We start from the raw sequence: 19,932 nt of genomic DNA, 5'->3' as shown, positions 1-19,932 counted from the left end.
TTTGCTAACATTTACCTTCCCACCAATAGTGGAGTGTATTAGTGTATTCAGTAACTCTAATACATCATCAAATCTAGCCATTGTCTCAACAAAGAAATGAATACTCAGCAAGTCTAGACAAACCCCAGCTATTGAAGATTTCAAAAATCAGTTTGAAAAATACATTGCCCAATACCAGATTTGTGTCCAGCAAGAATGAGAGGCTCAAAGTCCTTCCCACACAGATACAACAGATATGTTTCACCCTTAAAATGCTCAGGTATACCAGTATGGATGCACAACTAAATGACTTCTTCCTTCTAAATACTACTTTATGGGCCTCCAGGAACAGGAAAAACACTCATGGCTCGTGCATGTGCTGCACAAACAAATGCAACATTTTTAAAACTTGCTGGTCCACAATTAGTCTAGATGTTCATCGGAGATGGTGCCAAACTCGTTCGCGATGCTTTTCAACTTGCAAAGGAGAAAGCCCCATGTATTATCTTTATAGACGAGGTTGATGCAATTGGAACAAAGCGTTTTGACAACGAAGTAAGTGGAGATAGAGAAGTGCAACGCACGATGCTTGAGTTACTGAATCAGCTTGATGGATTTAGCAGTGATGAACGTATAAAGGTCATAGCAGCAACAAATCGTGCAGATATTTTAGATCCAGCTTTAATGCGTTCAGGCCGTCTAGACAGGAAGATAGAATTCCCTCACCCAACAGAGGATGCACGGGCACGGATTTTACAGATTCATTCAAGAAAAATGATTGTTCATCCAGATGTCAACTTTGAAGAGCTTGCACGTTCCACTGATGATTTTAATGGTGCACAGTTAAAAGCTGTTTGTGTAGAAGCTGGTATGCTTGCTCTGCGTCGAGATGCAACTGAGGTTACCCATGAAGATTTCAATGAAGGAATAATTCAAGTTCAAGCCAAGAAGAAGTCCAGCTTGAATTACTACGCATGTAATTTCTCACCTATCCAACAAGAAGAGGAATCGAGATTGTCTTGGTCGGTTTGGTTCAGCAATTGAACGGCCAGAAATCTTATGCCCCCGGATCTTTCCCTCTCTGCTCTTATTTGAGATTTTTTTTTTTTTTTTTTTCTGTTTTATGCTCTCAGTCACAGGCGTTGATTTCACAAACATACCATGCGTGGGATTCAAAACCGAAATACGGCGGAAGAAGCGGACCAGACGTTATTATGGCAGTAAAGCTGTTACACAGGAGGAGGAAGGCCGAGGGACCGAGGTAACGTATATACCTTCAACGGATCTGCACATATTTCCAAGTTGGTGTAAGGCGGCAGGTTTTAAAACGCATATGGCAGAGGCAGCAAACGTTCCCTTCTCTCCATCAAATGCGCTCGTCGTTGTATTCTTCGCTGTCTTATTCTGGGCTGTCACACTTGGCAGTTACACAAAATATAGGATTTCGTTTCGTTTGTTACCTTTTTTTTTTTTTTTTAGAGAGAATTCCTTTTTCATCTCCATAAACTTTTTTTTTGATTCAAAAATTTTACTGATAAGTACACTATAGTTTCTTTTCACCGATTACTTCTCTGCCAATATATCTAGTTTTAAAAACACGCTTGATTGCTACTTGAAATCCACAACGAGGAATCTATCGTTGATATACCCAACGTCGATATACCCAAACTAGTCATACAGCCCTTGTTTGATGAATAATTTGCTTAAAATACGTTATACTCTACAAATACTTTAATTACTTTTTACTTTAAAAAAAAAACTTATCTTCCACGCCAGAAGACTGGTCATAAGAAATGATGGCCCGATTCCTTATGGATGCCAGTGATACACTATTAAACTCACTCCTTCAGAGATCTTCGAACATGAATCATCATGCTTCAACGGCGGCCGCAGATCCAAGTAAAAAAATAATATTTTCATAGGATACAACAACTAATGCGACAACTTTTGGTGGTGGCAGCGGCTCTGATTCGCTAACAGTCGTGGCAGCTCGTAGGATATAGCAGCGATTCGGACAGCTTTCAGTGGTGGTGGCTGCGGTGGTATGTCGATTCAACAGAGGCATTCTTCTGCCTTCCGCTCTGGACCAAGTAATCATTCACCAAATTAATCCTTCAGAGGACAGAGGTATTGAGGACAGTGCTCAAGTCAGAATGACAAAGGCCAGTGCACAAAACTACACAGGCCACACATCATGGCTCTGATACCATGTTAAACTCACATGGACAGCACAAAATATATGAAAGATAAATCAGTGAGTTCATTTTTTAATTAACATAAGATACACATTTATAGTGCAATAGGTGACTCTTGGGATTCAGATCCCAAGGTCTCTTGGACTGCTTTTGTCCATTCGAATTCCACACTAACCCTTTAGGATTAGGTGTCCAACAAGGATTAATTTCCTACATTTGAATCTCTGATTATTATCGCACAGATAGTGCTAACAACCTTGAAATATAAAGATGAATCTCGGGTTTACATATTAATGTAGGATTAAGATTGATTTATAAAGTCATCTTAGTGCACCAACAGTAGGATATACGGTAAAGCCAAGAGGTGGAATTTCTCTTCGTTGGGACTCGTGTTTCGGGAATGGAATGCACATAAAGCCTGGAGAGTATGTCTCGATGTATGGCCAAGTGATCTCTGGATTGGACGCGGAGACACGGTAAAGCCTAAGAGACTAGCAAGCACTAAAATTCCTCATGGTGTAGGTGAAGAACTCCAGTGGCATCCACATTGATTGGTGTTTTTTTATATGTTCTATGAGTCCCACATTCAAGCTTGGAATATGGCACAGGGGCGATTGGCTAAAGAGAGACTTGGCTCAACCAATCTATGGTTGGGTGGCACATGGCAGTCTCATCACTGGTTGGTTCATTGCATTTACTAATGAGAAATTCATTCCCTTGATTTTCATGTGCAAATGTACTGATGTATATATGGATCTTGATAGTTGATATGCTTATAGTATTTTTGTTCCTATTATGTTGGTTATATGCATATTTTATGACAATGGCTATGTATGACTTTCAACATGTTTTTACTTGTATGTGAATGGAGTATGTGTCGATGACCTAATAAATGATAAGGCAACAAATGACATGAGAAAACAATGGTTCATGGCAATTCTCAGATAAGTATGAGATCCCTACGCTTAATTTTGTTGTTTACACATGTAGGTTACATGTTGATGATATGTTTGACAAAATGTTTGTCATGGCTAGTAGGGGTCTAGTTATGGTCTTGTTCAAATTATTTCTTTTGCATCCTTGTTTCCTTGTATTCCTACCAATTTCAAGTGATCTTTCCATTCTGGGCAGTGTCCCAAGCTCTGGGCTAAAAAAGGTGGCTCAATTCCTGGAATGCTAGCAAGTAGAGCGTTAGTTTAGAGACTAACTCACCTGGGCAGTGTCTGAGGAGCATTATAACTCTCCTTAAAAGTGTCTCAGAAGCATTATAACTCACCTGGGAAGTGTCTCAGGAGCGTTACTCTACCCTAAGTTTCTCAAACAACAATAAGACCTAGGGACACGCTGTCTGAGTGGCTGACTTGTCTCCTGAAGGTTTTGTGGAAGATGTTGGATGGCTGTGTGTGATGTTTCGTTGATTCCACTTCCTTAAGGTCCCCTAGGAGGTTGAATTCGATCATAGTAGCCTCTCGTCTCATGTTTACCCCGGTTGGCAGGGTTACTTGGGTGGATGTGGGAGGAGGGTGTTACATGTGTATCGCCATAAAGTTCGTGGTAACCTTAAAACCACTTTGTATTTGCAGTGTTGGTTTGTGGTACGCTAGAAACCATGTGCAAGAGTGAAGTGGACAGGGATTCCTGTAGGCATGGTTAAGGGTGAGCCAAGAAAACCCTGGGCCTAGTTAAGTTGGGTCTATGGTGAGCCTTAGTGGCTGAATTGAGTAACTTAGTGGTCGAATCGAGGGCCTTAGCGATTGGAGTGCCTTAATGGCATAATCAAGTGCCTTAGTAACAACAGTGGAGCCCTATTTCCTAGAGAGCCTTAGTGGCATCAGTGGAGCCTTGGTGGCTGAGAGCTTTTGTTGGCATGGTTGAGGGTAATTCAATAAAACCTAGAGCATGGTTATGGGTAATTCGATAAAGCCTGTGATTATAATGATGGAGGGGGGTTTGCAGGTGCAAGTACATGTATGCAGTTATAATGGTTGACAGAACCACGTATGCGAAGGGCATCCTAGTAGATTGACAGTTGCAGCCGTTGGCACCCATGAATTTTGGTGGATAGTTGCTCCTTTATATGAATGTCGACATATTCTTTTGTTATGTTTGACCACAACTAGACTTTGCATATTGAGATCGAGACAAGTAGTCATTAAGGGGCTGACTTGGAAATTGTAATTCCTACTTGTCTCAGTTGTGATTCTTTCTATCTAGAGAAGTCTGTTCCTATTCCTATTCGTAGATTGGTGTGTGGTTGAGATATTTTCTCAACCAAGTGATTATGTGTCCAAATTAGTTTACCTATCTTTAAACAAAACTTCATATATATATATATATATGTATTTGATTAATAAATATAGTCTACATGCTCAAAATTTTACTATAAATATTCCAAAATTAATATGATGTTAAAATAGTAAGAAATAACTAAACAATAATAAATATGGCATAAAAAACTTTAATTGTGATTAATATAAAATTGGTGATATGTAATCACTATCACAAATATCAAATATGCAATTCCATAAACTCAATATCAATTTGAAACTATTACCCTAAATTTTATAAAAATAAAACAAAAAGCTATGTTATTCAAAAACAAATCTTAATACTATAAACAATATCAAAACATAAAACAATATTGTATATTGTAAAAACATAAAACAATATTGTATATTATAAAAGAATACATAAATCATTATCGATACATAAATCATTATCAGTAAAGATGTATGCCAATTCATTATTTAAACAAAATGCTCGCTAAAATCATCTTCACAAGTCTATTTGCATTTCTAATAAAAAACTCTATTCATGTTAGAACACCAACTTATCATATTTATCCACATATGCAACATATACTCATTTATTACTAATTGTAATATATATTTTTGCATCTTTGATACAAACCAATCTATTCTATCCAAATTTACCAATTTTATTAAAAATCATTGGATATGGACCTTAATTTAGTCAATTTCATGACTAATATTTTTTTGATTCGAGATAACTAATTTTGTGAAAATTGACCTTAAAAAATAGAGGACATCAACTTCCAAAAAAAAGTGGCCTATAATGCAAATTGTGTAGAAGGATCTGCGTATCAATAAATAATATATTTAATGTAAACCACAAATATAAAATATTTAGGTTTATTGTATTAAATTTATACTTTACCGTTAAAATTGGTTCCAATGAGAAGGGTTGCTTTTGTCCCCTAACCGACTATGCGCTGAGATAGGCTGTGCACCCCGTGGCGCATGCATGAATGCTTAGGACCCCACACTTTTAAGTAATGATGGTTTGCAAGTGGCATCCATTCATTGATATGCCACCCATTTATTTTATGTTTATGTGTCAACATAGCAATATGGGAAACTTTGGGCATCTATAGCCTCCTTGAAACCAACAAGAAGAGAGTGGATTTCACTGTCCCAAAAAGGGGCCAAGGAAAATGACAAACGAACTTGAGAGTGTATATCCAATTTACAAAATAGAACAAATCCGCTTTCATCCATTAACGTAGCCTAGCCTAGGTGCAATTAATCAAAAGTAAATTGTGCTTTTGTAATTCCACTATAGCTCAAGCCTAGCCTAGGTGCAATTAATCAAAAGTAAATTGTGCTTTTGTAATTCCACTATAGCTCAAGTGATAGCCATATGAACAAATAAACGTACCTTTATATATATATAAAAGATGGGTAAATAAAAATATTTTAAAATGTTATATATATATATATATTTGAGACGTTGATTTTATAGTTAGTATGATGTGAAATTCATTATACAGTTTACCCTTTATATATATATAAAAGATGGGTAAATAAAAATATTTTAAAATGTTATATATATATATATATTTGAGAGGTTGATTTTATAGTTAGTATGATGTGAAATTCATTATACAGTTTAGTATGATGTGTAATTCTGTTTGTTCGTCATGAAAATTGAAATTTTTCTTATATCTACTTAAATAAAAAAAATAACAAATAAAAATAAATAAATAAATAACTATACAAAATATTTAAGTAATGTCGATTCATAAAAGAAATTGCACGTGAAGAAATTGGATCCTTCTCCACTCTTAGCTCATGTTAGATCTATATTTAAGATGGATCTATGCTGGTTTAAACTATTTAAAGTTTGTTAAAATTGGAATTTTAGGTTTGAGTTGTGTAGTCTCCATATTCTGAGTGCTCCATTGTAAGTTTAAGTTGTATAATTAAGTGGAGTTTGAGTTGTGCAGTCTCCAAAATCAAAGTGCCTTTTTGAATTGTGTAGTCTCTATAATTAGAATGCTCCATAAATAATTTGAGTTGTATAATCTCCACAACCCTAATGCTCCATTACATATTTGAGTTGCTTAATCACCACAATCTAAGTGTCCCATTATAAATTTAGAGCATATCAATCATTCCTCCCACTATTAAAATACACCCATATATATATAATTATAATATTTTAAATATTTAATTAAATATATCTTATTTTAGAAAAAATATTTTAATAATAATAATGATAATATTTTATTACAAAACTAAATTTTTATTATATATTAAATTTTATTTATATTTATATATATAATTATAAATTTTACATTAAAAATAAATATATTTTAATGTAAAATTAAATGCTTTTTTCCAACCTATATGACGTATTTAATAAACATTTCGTTTATATTTCAATAAAAAATTCCTTAATTTTTAAAAATTTATTATCACCCTTTTGACAAAAAGCTTTCACAATAATTCAGAATTCAGGTTCCTCTTCTCCTGTCTCTCACGGGGAGGGAGGAGGACATTTGTCCTCTTTTCCTTTCCATCTTGTAAAAGTAAATTGGTTTGTAAAAGTAAAATTGTTTCTCTAGTTTACGCTTTAGATATGGATTATTGTTTTTTTTTATATATATTTTCAGGGGAAGAGCATCCCCGCTGAAGAAACAACATTTACACATATTCGCCGAAGCGAGCAGATACAACAGTAATATTCGTCGAAGTGAGCAGATATAACAGCAATATTCGCGCACATATTCGCCGAAGCCAGCGCCAAAGTGAGCAGATACAACAGCAATATTCGCTGCGCAGATACAATAAACATTGCCGATATACAAGTAAGATGAGACAGATTTGCTGCCGCGCAGCACCACATATGAGAATCGATCATGGGCGGGGTGCGTGAAAACCGACTTCCATATGATTTGTCTCTTAAAATTTATAAATTTTTTTCATGATTAGATCTACTCAAATTATACATAATATTAAAAAAACGTATAAAATAATTTTTATATAAATATTTTATAATTATCAAAATTATATTTCTATATAAGATATTTTATTTATGAAATTGATACTCTAACTATTTTATCAAAAAGGAACCTAAAGATATTTTATTTATAATTTAAATTGAATTTTTTTATTATTAATATTATATGTCATTTTCATATTTCTCTTTTATTGAAAAGTTAAAAATGGTTATAGATATAATAATTAAAAAAAAAATCTTTTGGGATTTTTTTGTTAATTTTTCTCACTAATTAAGCTATGGCTAAAATAATATAAAAAGATATTATTTAAGAAAAACATTTAACATATTTTATTCACTAGCATAGATTTATTTTAAATACAGATCTAACATGAAGCTAGAAAGATCCAAATCCAATTTCTTCAAATGTAATTTTTTATGAGTTGACATTATTTAAATATTTTGTATAATTATTTAAATTTTTGAAGTTTTAAATTTTTCAAAATTTTTATTTTAATCTTATAAAAAAAGTTTCAATTTTCATAACACAAAAATATCTTTACACAAAATACTCAACTGTACAATAAACTTCTATACCCAATAAACCTTTCAACTCAATCATATACCATAAAATAATTTCACTTATTATCTTCAACCAAACAGAAAAAGTATAACCCATCTCTTCCCTATTAATTTCTGCATCAATGTTTCCATATGATCGCAAAGATGCTAGTGTTTTTAGCTCTTACTGTATCTCATATGTACTCTTTATATTGTCTCAATATAATACTATACAGATTTTTCTCTCTGAAAAAAAAAACTCCTGGATCATAAAATACATCTTTAACTTTTACATCGCAGAATTACGTCTTTGGAAAAATAAACCAACAAAAATCATTAAATTAATAAACTATCAGCGAAATAATTAAAATTACTGATATCTCAGTGCGAAAGTAATCACAAAATAAATGAAAATTCATTACATTACATTTAAAATTGATGCCGTTGCCAAGAAAATTGGCCCTTTGGTCCAAGAATCCCAGCTCAGTTATCTACAGATGACTATAACACTATGCAGAAACAGTACATCAGATGAAACAAGGAATTGGAGAAACAAATATCAAAATTCAAATGCGGGAGCAGCATCTTCTTGCGAGGATAGCAAAAGCTCCTCCAAGTAATCCACATCCAGAGCCTCCAACTCCAATATTGACTGCGTTTCCTCACGCTTTGGCTCCGCCATTAGTAACACTCCGCTAGATTTATCGACGCTTTGGCTTTCATCGGATATATTGGTCGCCAACCTATCTGCCGGAGGAGGGGCCAGCCGGCGTCTTTTTCTGCATGAATCAAGCCTAACAGCGGCGGGCCTCGCAGGCGCCGAGGTGGCTGTGCTGGACTGATATTCGTCGAGCGGCTGGATCCGGCTGTGGCAGTCGGAAAGCTGCGTACTGGAGGTGGTCACGCCGGAGGAAATTTCAGAAGTACCGCCGGAGAATTTGACGCTGGAAGCCGGAAGGACCTGGGGGCGCTTGAAGGAGCCGCAAACAACTTCAAGGGGGAAATTGAGAATCGCGTTGGAGCCTCTCATGGCGAAGGCAGCCTGATCATAAGCCATGGCCGCCTCCTCGCCCGTTTCAAAAGTCCCCAACCAGACTCGAACTCCGTGCCTCGTGGAATCTCGGATCTCCGCCGCGTATTTTCCCCAGGGCCTCTTCCTAACTCCTCTATAATGCTTTTCACCAGAGACCTTCGATTCTAATTTCTTCGCGGGTTTCGATCTCTGGACCGATTTTCTCTCAACTGCCCCGCTCTGCGACTTTTTCTGATGAGAACCGGCACCACCCATCACAGCACCGCCGCTCTCGGGCTCCCAGCCATGACTGATGGCTTCCTTGAGAACTCCATACAAAACCATGTCCTCGGAATCATTCTCGTCCAGAGGAAACGAATTCAGCTCTTCAGAAAAGCCGCGAACCAGAGGCGTTGGATCAGCGCTGGAGATGTGATCTACAGAATAATTCTGGACCACATTGCAGGGTGTGCCCGAGATCTGTAACTCCCAAGCCATACTTCTGCAACTCGACCCACGTCCCCAAATACTCGAATTCTCACTATAGCTCGCGCATGTGCTGAATGTAGAGGCCATTGCTTCAATTACAGTTCACCGGAGCTAGCAATGGTTCTTAAACCCAAGCCATGTGTGCATATATATATATACACACACTCGCACAAGCGGTCAATAGATTCGGCTCGTCATATTCCACGTCAACTTATACCTCACGTGAGGTATCTATCTATCTATCGATCGATCACACCTCAACGTATATACAATGTATATCTATCGGACCTCGACGTATACACAATGTACATATACACATGAGAAGAATTTCTCCCTGTACGAATTGCAAAGAAATTGGAGGCATGTAAGTAAAGCAGGGGAAGAAACAGGTGTGTTTGAAAGGTAAAGGGCGTGGACATGCATGCACCTAAACCTAACCTCTTATCATATTTCTAGGGTAGGCCATACATGTCACCTCACACTTCACCTTTCCTTCTGCAATCACGTCATTCCGAGCAAAATTCCATTTTGCGTCTCGCCCTTCCCAGTGCCCACTCCAAATATTGACATGTGAGTCTACTCAGTTCAACTTCCCGTCCTCAGACCGAAAACCAGACATTGTGGGATGAATCTGAAAACTGTGACTGACCTCAAATTAATAAAGACCGTTCTGGTAATAATAAATATAAATATAAATATAGTACAGTGTGGTTTGACAGTAAGTCATATGGGCGAAGCCTGGGCAGACCGAAGTTCAAATCTCATTGAGTACAATGACCTGCTGTGGTGGCAGCTAGAGGGGTGGATTCCCCTTTCCTGTGAGTCTGTTCTTGCTAAAATCATAGGAACTTAGTATAACCGACTTGCAGGTGGTTGGTTATGCTCTTGGTGTTATAGTAGCAGCTATGAGATTTGATCCGTGGTCTCCCATAGATTAGGCCTAACAATTACCGATTCACCTTGTGATAAAAAAAAATAATAAATATATATATTCCAAACTCCATATGATCCATGACCAAAAAATTCTTTCTTCCTTTTTTTTCTCTCAAAAAAACTGCCATTGCCGTACTGACATCGCAACAATTTCAAAAAATCACCTTGAAAAGTAAGTACCATACTTACAATCATAGCAAATTCAAAAATAACTTTTCAAGAATTTGGTAAGAAACAAGTATCTAGAGGGTGGTTATTTTTTGAATTTTGATCTTCACACCCAATTTTTCCAAATTTTAACTTACTCAACAGTTTCACAAACCAATTAGGAAAAAAATAAACTAATTTATGTTTTTTAAAGTTGATTCAAATAAATTTTAGTCTTCCGAAAGTATGGATCTTCTAGAAATATAGCATTCTCAGAATTTGGTCTATAGAATCTGAGTCTTCTAGAACTATGGCTTTCTGGTGAATTGGCGTACTTTGCAATGTGGATAAGTGCGGCGTGACCTGATGTACTTGGGTACGCAGGTCGCTTATGAAATAATTGCGTGGCTTTATTCTCATGTATATTTGTTTTTACAATTTCATTTAATTTAAAGATTTTAAAAATAAATAATTGCGTGGCTTTCTTCTCATGTATATTTGTTTTTACAATTTCATTTAATTTAAAGGTTTTAAAAATAAATAAGAATAAGAATATATTACTGAATTGTAATTTATTATTTTAAATAAATATTATAAAATCAATATATAGTAAAATACCATAATGTTGGAAATTAAAATATTAAGAAAGCATCATCATAACTGTCTGGATAATAAAACAGTCTTATCCACTTACCCTATTTCGGCGTCCGCATTCTTTGAACCTTTGACTAATGCTTTAATATCTAGCACATGGGAAAAGTGTCTAAACACTTCAAGAAATAAAAAATAGCATAGGATTAAATTCATTTCAAGAAGCATCAGGTCCCCATGCATCCTATCAAGTACTTAGAAACCAACGCCTAGAGCCTATGAAATGGTTCACCAACTTACGCTCTAACCAATCATGTCTCTAGGTTAGAATTCTCTCCATTAAAACAATTCTGCCCGTTAATCACATGAAAAAATTCTGCCCCTTCATCATATGTTCCCTAACAAGCAAGTATACAAATATAGAATTAATCTTTATACAATATAGCCATTCCCATTATTAAATTTGTGAAATTTATATTTTCACCCATATTATGAGAAATGCTTAGTGTTAATATTTTTTTATTATATTTAAGAAATTAAAAAAATTCGAAATGTTTAATGTGGTGCATATTTAAATGATATGATAGTATGTGATTCATTTATATATGCATTATCAATATAGAGAAGGTAAATTTTTGCAATGGGTTATTTGGTGATTATTTTTTAATATATTTTTTAGTTTTCGTTAATGTAGGGTTTGTAATATTTATTTCAATTATAAAATTGATGGTTGGTTGTGACATTAATGAATATATGTTTTTGAAAAAATAATATAAAATAACACCCCTAAATACCTTTACCTTTCGGTGAGCTTTAGGAGTGTCAAAAGTTGGATTCTCCTTTAGTTTCTTAAAACACCTTGGTTTCACAAGTTATATAAACTTTAAATAAGAGTTTTTTGTAAAGCCTAAACAAAGCAAATAACGATGGGAGTTGATTTTAGTTGATTTTGGACTTTAATAACTGGATGGATGTCATTTCATTAAGAAACAAGATTGATAGTTGCAAAGCAACATAATCCCTACCTCTACTACTAATTAATTGATTAAGGCAGTGCGGTCTACATTTTCTCGTTATTCGAGAATGCTTTGTTTACATAATCATTTATGCAATCTGTCATTATTCCCACCTCTGCACATGTTTCCTTCGCACTCTGCACCATGAAGCCACCTCCACACATCGTCCTTTGCACCTTCGCACAATGAAAGCAACCTCCACACAACTTCCTCTGCACCTCTGCACCTCTGCACAATGCAAGCCACCTTCACACTCCACAATCTGCACAATGAAATCAACCTCTACACTCCACACAATGAAAGTTTCCCTCGTATCTCCGAGGAAACATGATAGCACAACTAAGGTGGGTTAAGACATATAAAGTTGCAACAACTTTTGACAAAATTTCTATAAATCTGTGGTAGCACCTTGTATATCCAAGGAAAATACATACCTTAGTCTATGTGCGGGGTGTAGGTAGTGCAAGAATTACCTCTATTTTCGTTGGATCTACCTGTATTCCAGCCGCAGAGATGTAGTGTCCCAAAACCACACCTTCAGTCATCATCATCTGACACTTTACATGGCTTAAGAATAACTTGGTAGCAATGAATCGTTGAAGTACCTTTTCTAGATTTCGTAAACCCTGCTCAAAGTCACTTCCATAGGGGGGAAATCATCCATATAAATTTCAAGTCCTTCGTTAATCAGATTGGAAAAAATGCTCAATATTTCTCTCTGAAATGTGGCTAGGGCATTGCATAAACCGAAGGGTAAAAATCTGTATGCAAATGTACCCCAAGGTCAAGTAAACATAGTTTTATCCTCACCTATATGGATTCACTGTTTAACAATATTAATCTTATTATAGCTGATGAAGCCATCAAGGAAGGAAAAAAATCATTTCCCTGCTAAGGTATCGAGAACTTGATCAATAAAAGGAAGAGGGAAATGGTCCTTCTGGGTGGCTTTGTTCATTTCTCTATAGTCCACGCAAATTCTCCATTTCCCATTTTTCTTGGGAACAACTACCAACGGGGAGACCCACTGACTATCTGAAATAAGATAAATAAAATTTAGATCCAACAACTTTTGAAGTTCTTCTTTCACAATTTCTCTGAGGTGTGGATTTAACCTTCTCTGAGGCTACCGAATGGTGCGAGTGTCCTTCTCGATATAAATATGATCGGTACACAACTAAGGATCTATACCTTTCATGTTTGAGTATTCCCAGGCAAAATATTCTTTATATTTCTGAAGAGCCTGAATAAGTCTTTTCTGTTGATGACTGTCCAAGTTACCGTTAATGTTAAGCATTTTACCTGGTTCAATCTCAATTGGTCTGTTGTTATAAACAACAATTGCGGCTATACGTTGATTGTCAGCGTCCCTCAAGGATCTCGTTGTGCTTCATTATCGAGGATGGCTTTTAACACTTTGCATGTCATATTATTCGTGGAATCTGGTCTATTAATGAAGTTATTAATCACATCATCTTTTGTTTGATTCTTAAATTCAAGAGCTTCTTCCAGTGTGAGAGGAGAGCGTATTTTTTCTTTTGGGTATCTATTTGGGTGTAACTGAGCATTTACAATAGGTAGAATTAGTTTAGCTGGGGGATACAAAACAAGATTTTTCATAGCATTTCCTTGGGTGATAGTCATGCTGCCTGCACGACATCCTATATAAGCATCTGTTGTTGCTAACCAAGGTCGACCCAATATCAAAGGATGTCCATCTAGCCTACTGCTTGGGTTGATGACTAGAAATTTCACAGGATATTCTCAGGATTCGACAGAGACAGTCACATCTTGTAAGGTTCCTTCAGGTCTAACCACTGATCTGTTGGCAAGTTCTAATAAGGTTGAGGTGGGTTCTAAAGCTATAATGCCTAGAACTTTGCAGGTTTCAACAGTTAGAATATTAATGGTTGCCCCAAGATCTACTAGTGTGTTTGGAAAGGTACAACCTTGTATCTAAACTGTAACTACAGGATTTCTTGGGTCTTCATATTTAATCAGTGCTTGTTTACCCAAAAGCAGATTAGATAAAGTTCCTACCACATGTATTGTTGGTGGATTTTTTAATTTCCTCCCAGGATTCTTCCCACATAATTCCTTAATTGTCTTTGCATAAATCATGATGTGCTGTATGGCCTAGAGGAGTGGAATCTTTATACATAAAATTTTCAATTCTCGTAAGATATCAAAATCAAGATAGACAGCTAGTTTAGCTATCGCTAGTCTCTCAGGGAATGGGGGAGAATAAATTATAATTTTATCGGAGTTTTTCTGCTCGACTGTGTCTTCTCCCTATTTTATTTCTGTGGTAATCATAGTCGAAGGATTTATTGCAGGTTGTTTTTCTTTTTCACTTTCTTTATTTTCTTCCATAGTAATAATGTGCCCTGACCTTAGCCGAAGCTCATTGCATTCTACTGGTTCTGTGTCATTATCTAAATTCTAAAAAATATGCACATATTGAACTGGTCTATTATTAGGATTCAAATTTGGTTGAGTTGGCAATTGGGGGTGTTTTGAAGGCTGAGGGTTCTGGAATGGAGCTGGAAATATGGGTTAAGGTTGCGAACCCATTCCCATGGGTAGATTGGTCATCCCCATAGGGCGCTTCCAGTTTTGAGACCAATTCGAGTTATGTGAGGTGGAAGTAGCCCACTATGAAGGGTAAGGATTACTAACTGAATTTTTCCTGAAGGGTGCAGAGCATCGTGCGTTTGGCTAGCTAGCCCCTAGGAAGGGTTGTTTTGGTCAGGGTGACATGGAGTATGGTTGGGATTGCCAGGCAGAGAAGGGTGGTTGACCTTGCCATGTTGTTCTAGGATTCTGTTGTTGATTATATTGCGTAGGAAAGAACAAAGAAGGGTCTTATGGCATACCTGAGGGTCGTGCTTTCCATTGTCAATGTTGAGCCATTAAGTATGTCGGCTATGTTCCTTCCTCTACTTCTTTAAACACTACTTTTAATGTGGGAAGTGATGGACACTGATCCATTGCATGATCTTTGGTACATATAGAGCATACCTTAGTCATGTCTAAAGGACATTCTCTTTGACTGTGCTTCTTTCGGAAGTGCAAAAAAAATATGGGGAGCGTTTGTTCTGCTTTAGCTTGTCTTTGTTTGGCCTGTAAGATGTCTAATTGTGTAGTCAACGTGCCTGGGATATCTGTCTTGAAATCTTCCAAGAGGTTGTCGATCTATGTTCTCGTCACGCCTCCACTGGGAGGTCTGCTACCTCTAGTAATGGAATCTTGCCCTCTTGGTTTGATGTATGTACTGCCTTGCGAACACCTGATACAAAATCAAACAATTTTGTCATATTCCTCTTGATAAATGTCACCTTTCCCAGTAGATTTAAAGTTTCTACCCATACAAAGAAGGGTCTTGTGGCATACCCGAGGGTCGTGATTTCCATTGCCAACGTTTAGCCATTGAGTATGTCAGCTTTGTTCCTTCCTCAAATTCTTTAAACACTGCTTTTAATTTGGGAAGTGATGGACTCTAATTTGTTGCATGATCTTTGGTACATATAGAACATGCTTGAATCACGTCCAAAGGACATTCTCTTGGACTGTGCCTCTTTCGGCAGCGTGGACAAAATATGGGTAGCATTTGTTCTACTTCAACTTGTCATTGTCTGGCCTGTAAGATGTCTAATTGTGTAGTCAGCATGCCCAGGATATCTGTCTTGAAATATTCCAAGAGGTTGTTGATCTTTGTTCTCGTCACGCCTCCACTGGGAGGTATTCTGCCTCTAGTGAAGGAATCTCGCCCTCCTGGTTCGATGAGTGTACTGCCCTGCGAACACCTGATACAGAATCAGATAATTTAGTCATATTCCTCTTCATAAATGTCACCTTTCCCCATTAGATTTAAATTTTCTACCCATTCTTCATTCATTACCTTTATCAAAATGGCTTCCAAGACTTCTTTTGGTAATGTGGCGTAGGGGGATCTCTACAAATTATACTAAAACTATTAAACACATTATTCTAAAGTTTCATTATCCTTCACAGACATTTTGAAGGTCTCATCCTTTAGATCCCTAGTCCTACAATAGTCCTGGTACTTGGTGAGAAAAGTGTCCTTCACTTCATCCCACGAGTTAATGGTACTTCCGCCTAAACCCATAAACCATCGCAAAGATGCTCCCTTGAAGGTAGAGGGGAACAACTTCAATTCTCGAGGATCGATGGTGTAGTTGCATTCTCTACATAGGACATCAAACTCAAATAGAAAATCATCTGGATCCTCTGAGGTCATCCAGTGAAAAGTTGGGATATTTTGTAAAGGAATGGCCCTCATCGGGGCATTGGCTACTTGGTTGATGATAGGATATTCCAACGTCAAGGTCTAACATTGAGGTGGTTGATTTTCCATTTGATCAAAGATGTGCCAGTAATCTTCAGGGATTTCTTGGTCAGGGAGTGTTATTTGGGTGGATGGAGTATTCAAAATTCGAAGGGGCTTTACTACACTACTTAGATATGGGATATCAAGTACTTCGTTTTCAGCCAGGGTCACAGGAGATCCCAATTTAGATGGTTGTGGGTCTGCTTTAGCAGCTCCACTAGTTTCTCCCTCTCCTTATTTTAAATTACATGACTTTCCCTCTTGTGAAGGATTAGAGTGTAGATTATTTGTGTTTTGAAAACTCTACTCAGATCCTTCAGTTTTGCTATGGATCTTGGCGTAAGATACAGTTGGTGATTCTGTTGCTTGAGGGACCAAAGTAGAGCCCTTTCCAGATACTGTTCGGGGTACTACTGATGCCTAAGATTCAACTCTCCGAATGATTTTGTCTATAAAGGTTGGTCTCCCAAGGGTCGTTGATCCCTGGGCTTTGGTGGTTTTTGGTACTGATTTCTGATATATTGGTGTCTTTCTTCTCCTAGTAATTCATACATGCACAACCTCTACATATCTACTAAGAGCGGGACTAGGAAGAAGATTTTTGCTTGCTGTGTATGCAGGTTCTTACCTCCCATCTTCAATACCAAATTATCCTTAGAGATACAATTTAACTATTATCTTGACAACCTCCGCGGTAGTGGCGCCAAAATGTTGGCGCGCTAAGATGACTTTATAAATCATTTTTAATCCTACATTAATATGTCAACCTAGGATTCGTCTTTCTATTTCAAGGTTGTTAGCATTGTCTGTGCGATAACAATCATATATTGGAATGCAGGTAATTAATCCTAAATCCTAACAAATCATTGCATAAATAAACAATTACTCAACAACTCATTAATTCTAGAAATTCAAATGCAAAACAGAAGTTGTTCTATGGTTCAAAATTGGAAAGATAAATCAATTGCAAACAATTTCAGACAAGGATCTCAATGTAACATTCTAAATGCCAAAAATAAATCAAACTAAATAATAAATCCACACAAATTGAATGTTGGGTTGTGTTATATTCTTTCCATGACTAGCCCACGTAGTTAACCAGGGGGTTAGAAGGGGGGCAGAGCCCCCCCTTCATTGCGCCGATTATGTAGCCGGGGGGGGGGGGGGGGGGGTCACAGGGGGTTTGAGGGGTGCAGGTAACCCCACTCTATGGGGTCCAGGGCAACGCCCTGGAAAATTTTGTTTTTGGACTCTATATTAGGTTGGGAGGACCTGCGTATTGATCCAGGTGGATGTTGGTTGCAACCCACCTATCCCACTTGGACACCCATAACTGTCTCTTTCAGTTTTTCAGTTTCCGTAATTGTAGCACAATTTACTATTTTTAGGAGCTTTTTAGGTGCTGAACTTCCGGAGCCGTTTTGAGGCCTTAAACGGCGTTTTTTGGGAAAACTGGGAGCAACATGGGTCCATGGACTGATGTTTCTCTTCGCAAAGTTGTAGTTCTAGGATAGATATTTCTAATGAGATACTGTGCATGTCAAACAGAGATCGTACGCCAAAGTTACGACCCCGGGAAGTTGTTGTACCAATTTACCCAAACGGGACCCACAGTTTGGTGTTTCATCTTCTAGGGTTATGTTTTTGGATGTTTAGGGTTTTCCATTGTTTCTCAACAATAAATAGGCCTTTGAGCCTCATTGTAACATAGTTCATAGGCATGTAGCCGCCACATCTCTTCTCAGAGATAAGCTACCATTGCCCTAGCTGGTTTATTTCCATTTATGTTTGTAAGCATATTTCAGTATTTTACATTAATGAAATGAAGTATTATTTTCACTGCATCTTTGTGTTTATGGTTATCTCTGTAATTTGTTCCCTTCCTATTTAAATCCAGATCAGTGGTATCAGAGCAGTCTATTTTTTCCTCTATTTTTCTTTGCATGTCCCTAACGAGGTCAGGATATAAGGAGTTAGGGCTTGAATTGGTCGAACCTTTGCAAGACCAGCCTCGCAAATCCCAATGGCCTCCCATGGTAGATGAAAAGAAAGACGAGGGGGTAGGAGATTCTATCAAAATATTGCTCTAAGAAGCCCTCGAGCGACAAAGGAACGTGATGATGGACAACTTTGTCTAGATCCTTCAGTGGCTACCTAGAGGCGATGCATCGGCTTCCAACAGCTACTCTAGAAACACCACACCATTTAAGGTATAAGTTAATTTTGAAATACCCATATTCGAAGGTCAGATAGACGCAACTGCCGTAGATAAATGGTTAAATCTACTAGAAGGGTATTTTTCTGTTCATGAATTTTCGAGTCGGGAAAAGATTGTTTTCGCTCTTCTCAAAGCAGCCCCCCACGTCAAGGACTGGTGGGAAACCTACTGTGAGCAGAAGGATGAAAGTACAGGCTCACTATTTTCAGACGCACCCACTTAGAATTCCTTCCGAGATGCCATCAAGGAGAAGTACTACCATATCAAAAGCTATGAGGACAAATACATAAAGTGGACCACGCTGCAGCAGGGAAGGGACCAAGATGTGCCAGAGTTCACAAACACTTTTCATATCCTTCACACACAGTTGGGTATTAAGGACTCTGAGCTACATTTGGCACTCAAATACCATGGCTTCCTACACAGGTACATCCAAGAAGAGATGGAGTTCCTGAACATCTCCTCACTCGACACGACGTACCGATATGCTGTCAAAATCGAGCAAAAGTTCAAACAGAAGAAGCAATACTTTGGATCTACAAATCCGAAGACCAAAGGACAAAGCCAAGGTGGGGTGACCCAAGACAACCCGTCGAAGCCGCAAGAAAAGAACAACACCACGAAGTCAAAGAAGGACATAGGAAAGTGGCGTGAGTTCGATAAGAGCCCCACTCACAACACAAGTGAGTGTCAGACCAAGCAGTTGCTAGTGGCCGAGCTGAAGGCTTCCGAATCAAATGCATGTTCCAATCCTAAGTCAAAACCCAACGAGGGGAATGGAAAAGGGAAGTAGATCATTGACGCGAAGCCCAGCGCCACTGTTTCCACCACCAAGATTCGAAAGAATGAGCCTGAGGATCCAGAGGAGGGGGAGCGTCTTTTCCACTCACAGATGTGGGTGAAGGGTTCGCCACTGCAATTCATTGTCGATGGTGGCAGCCAAAAGAGCCTCATTTCTGCAGAGGTTGTGAAGCAGTTGAGCCTATCTACTACACCACACCCACAACCGTACAGTATTGGGTGGCTTCACCAAGGACGAGATCTTCGAGTTTGCCAGCAGTGCTGCCTACCCTACAGCATCAAACCGTTCATAGACGAGGTATTGTGTGATGTTGCACCTATAGATGTTTGTGATGTATTATTAGGCCAACCATACTTGTGGAGGACATGTTGTGTATGAGTCAAGGCCTTGCGCTGTT

General features: G+C 37.6%; 1 protein-coding gene and 1 pseudogene across 1 annotated transcript; one reads left to right on the top strand and one right to left on the bottom strand.

Moving 5' to 3' along the window:
- Nucleotides 1-310: 310 nt before the first annotated feature.
- On the top strand, nt 311-7,158 carry LOC149147659 (26S proteasome regulatory subunit 6A homolog pseudogene; annotated as a pseudogene).
- A 1,158-nt stretch (nt 7,159-8,316) lies between these two features.
- On the bottom strand, nt 8,317-9,587 carry LOC149147658 (ethylene-responsive transcription factor 1A-like). The gene has a single exon (XM_089440703.1). The coding sequence runs from the start codon at nt 9,562-9,564 to the stop codon at nt 8,536-8,538; it is 1,029 nt and encodes a 342-aa protein (XP_089296829.1). The 5' UTR covers nt 9,565-9,587; the 3' UTR covers nt 8,317-8,535.
- Between the last annotated feature and the right edge of the window lie 10,345 nt (nt 9,588-19,932).

This window comes from Pinus tabuliformis, chromosome 9, assembly GCF_031772625.1.
Source record: "Pinus tabuliformis cultivar Carrire ecotype Pingquan chromosome 9, CPIR1, whole genome shotgun sequence".
In the NCBI taxonomy this organism is placed as follows: domain Eukaryota; kingdom Viridiplantae; phylum Streptophyta; class Pinopsida; order Pinales; family Pinaceae; genus Pinus; species Pinus tabuliformis.
Note: the sequence above shows the minus strand (reverse complement) of the source record. Positions and strands in the feature narration are given on the sequence as shown.

What these genes read in the sequence shown, in the direction of transcription:
- LOC149147658 (XM_089440703.1), bottom strand. Translation starts at nt 9,564, where the DNA reads ATGGCCTCTACATTCAGCACATGCGCGAGCTATAGTGAGAATTCGAGT.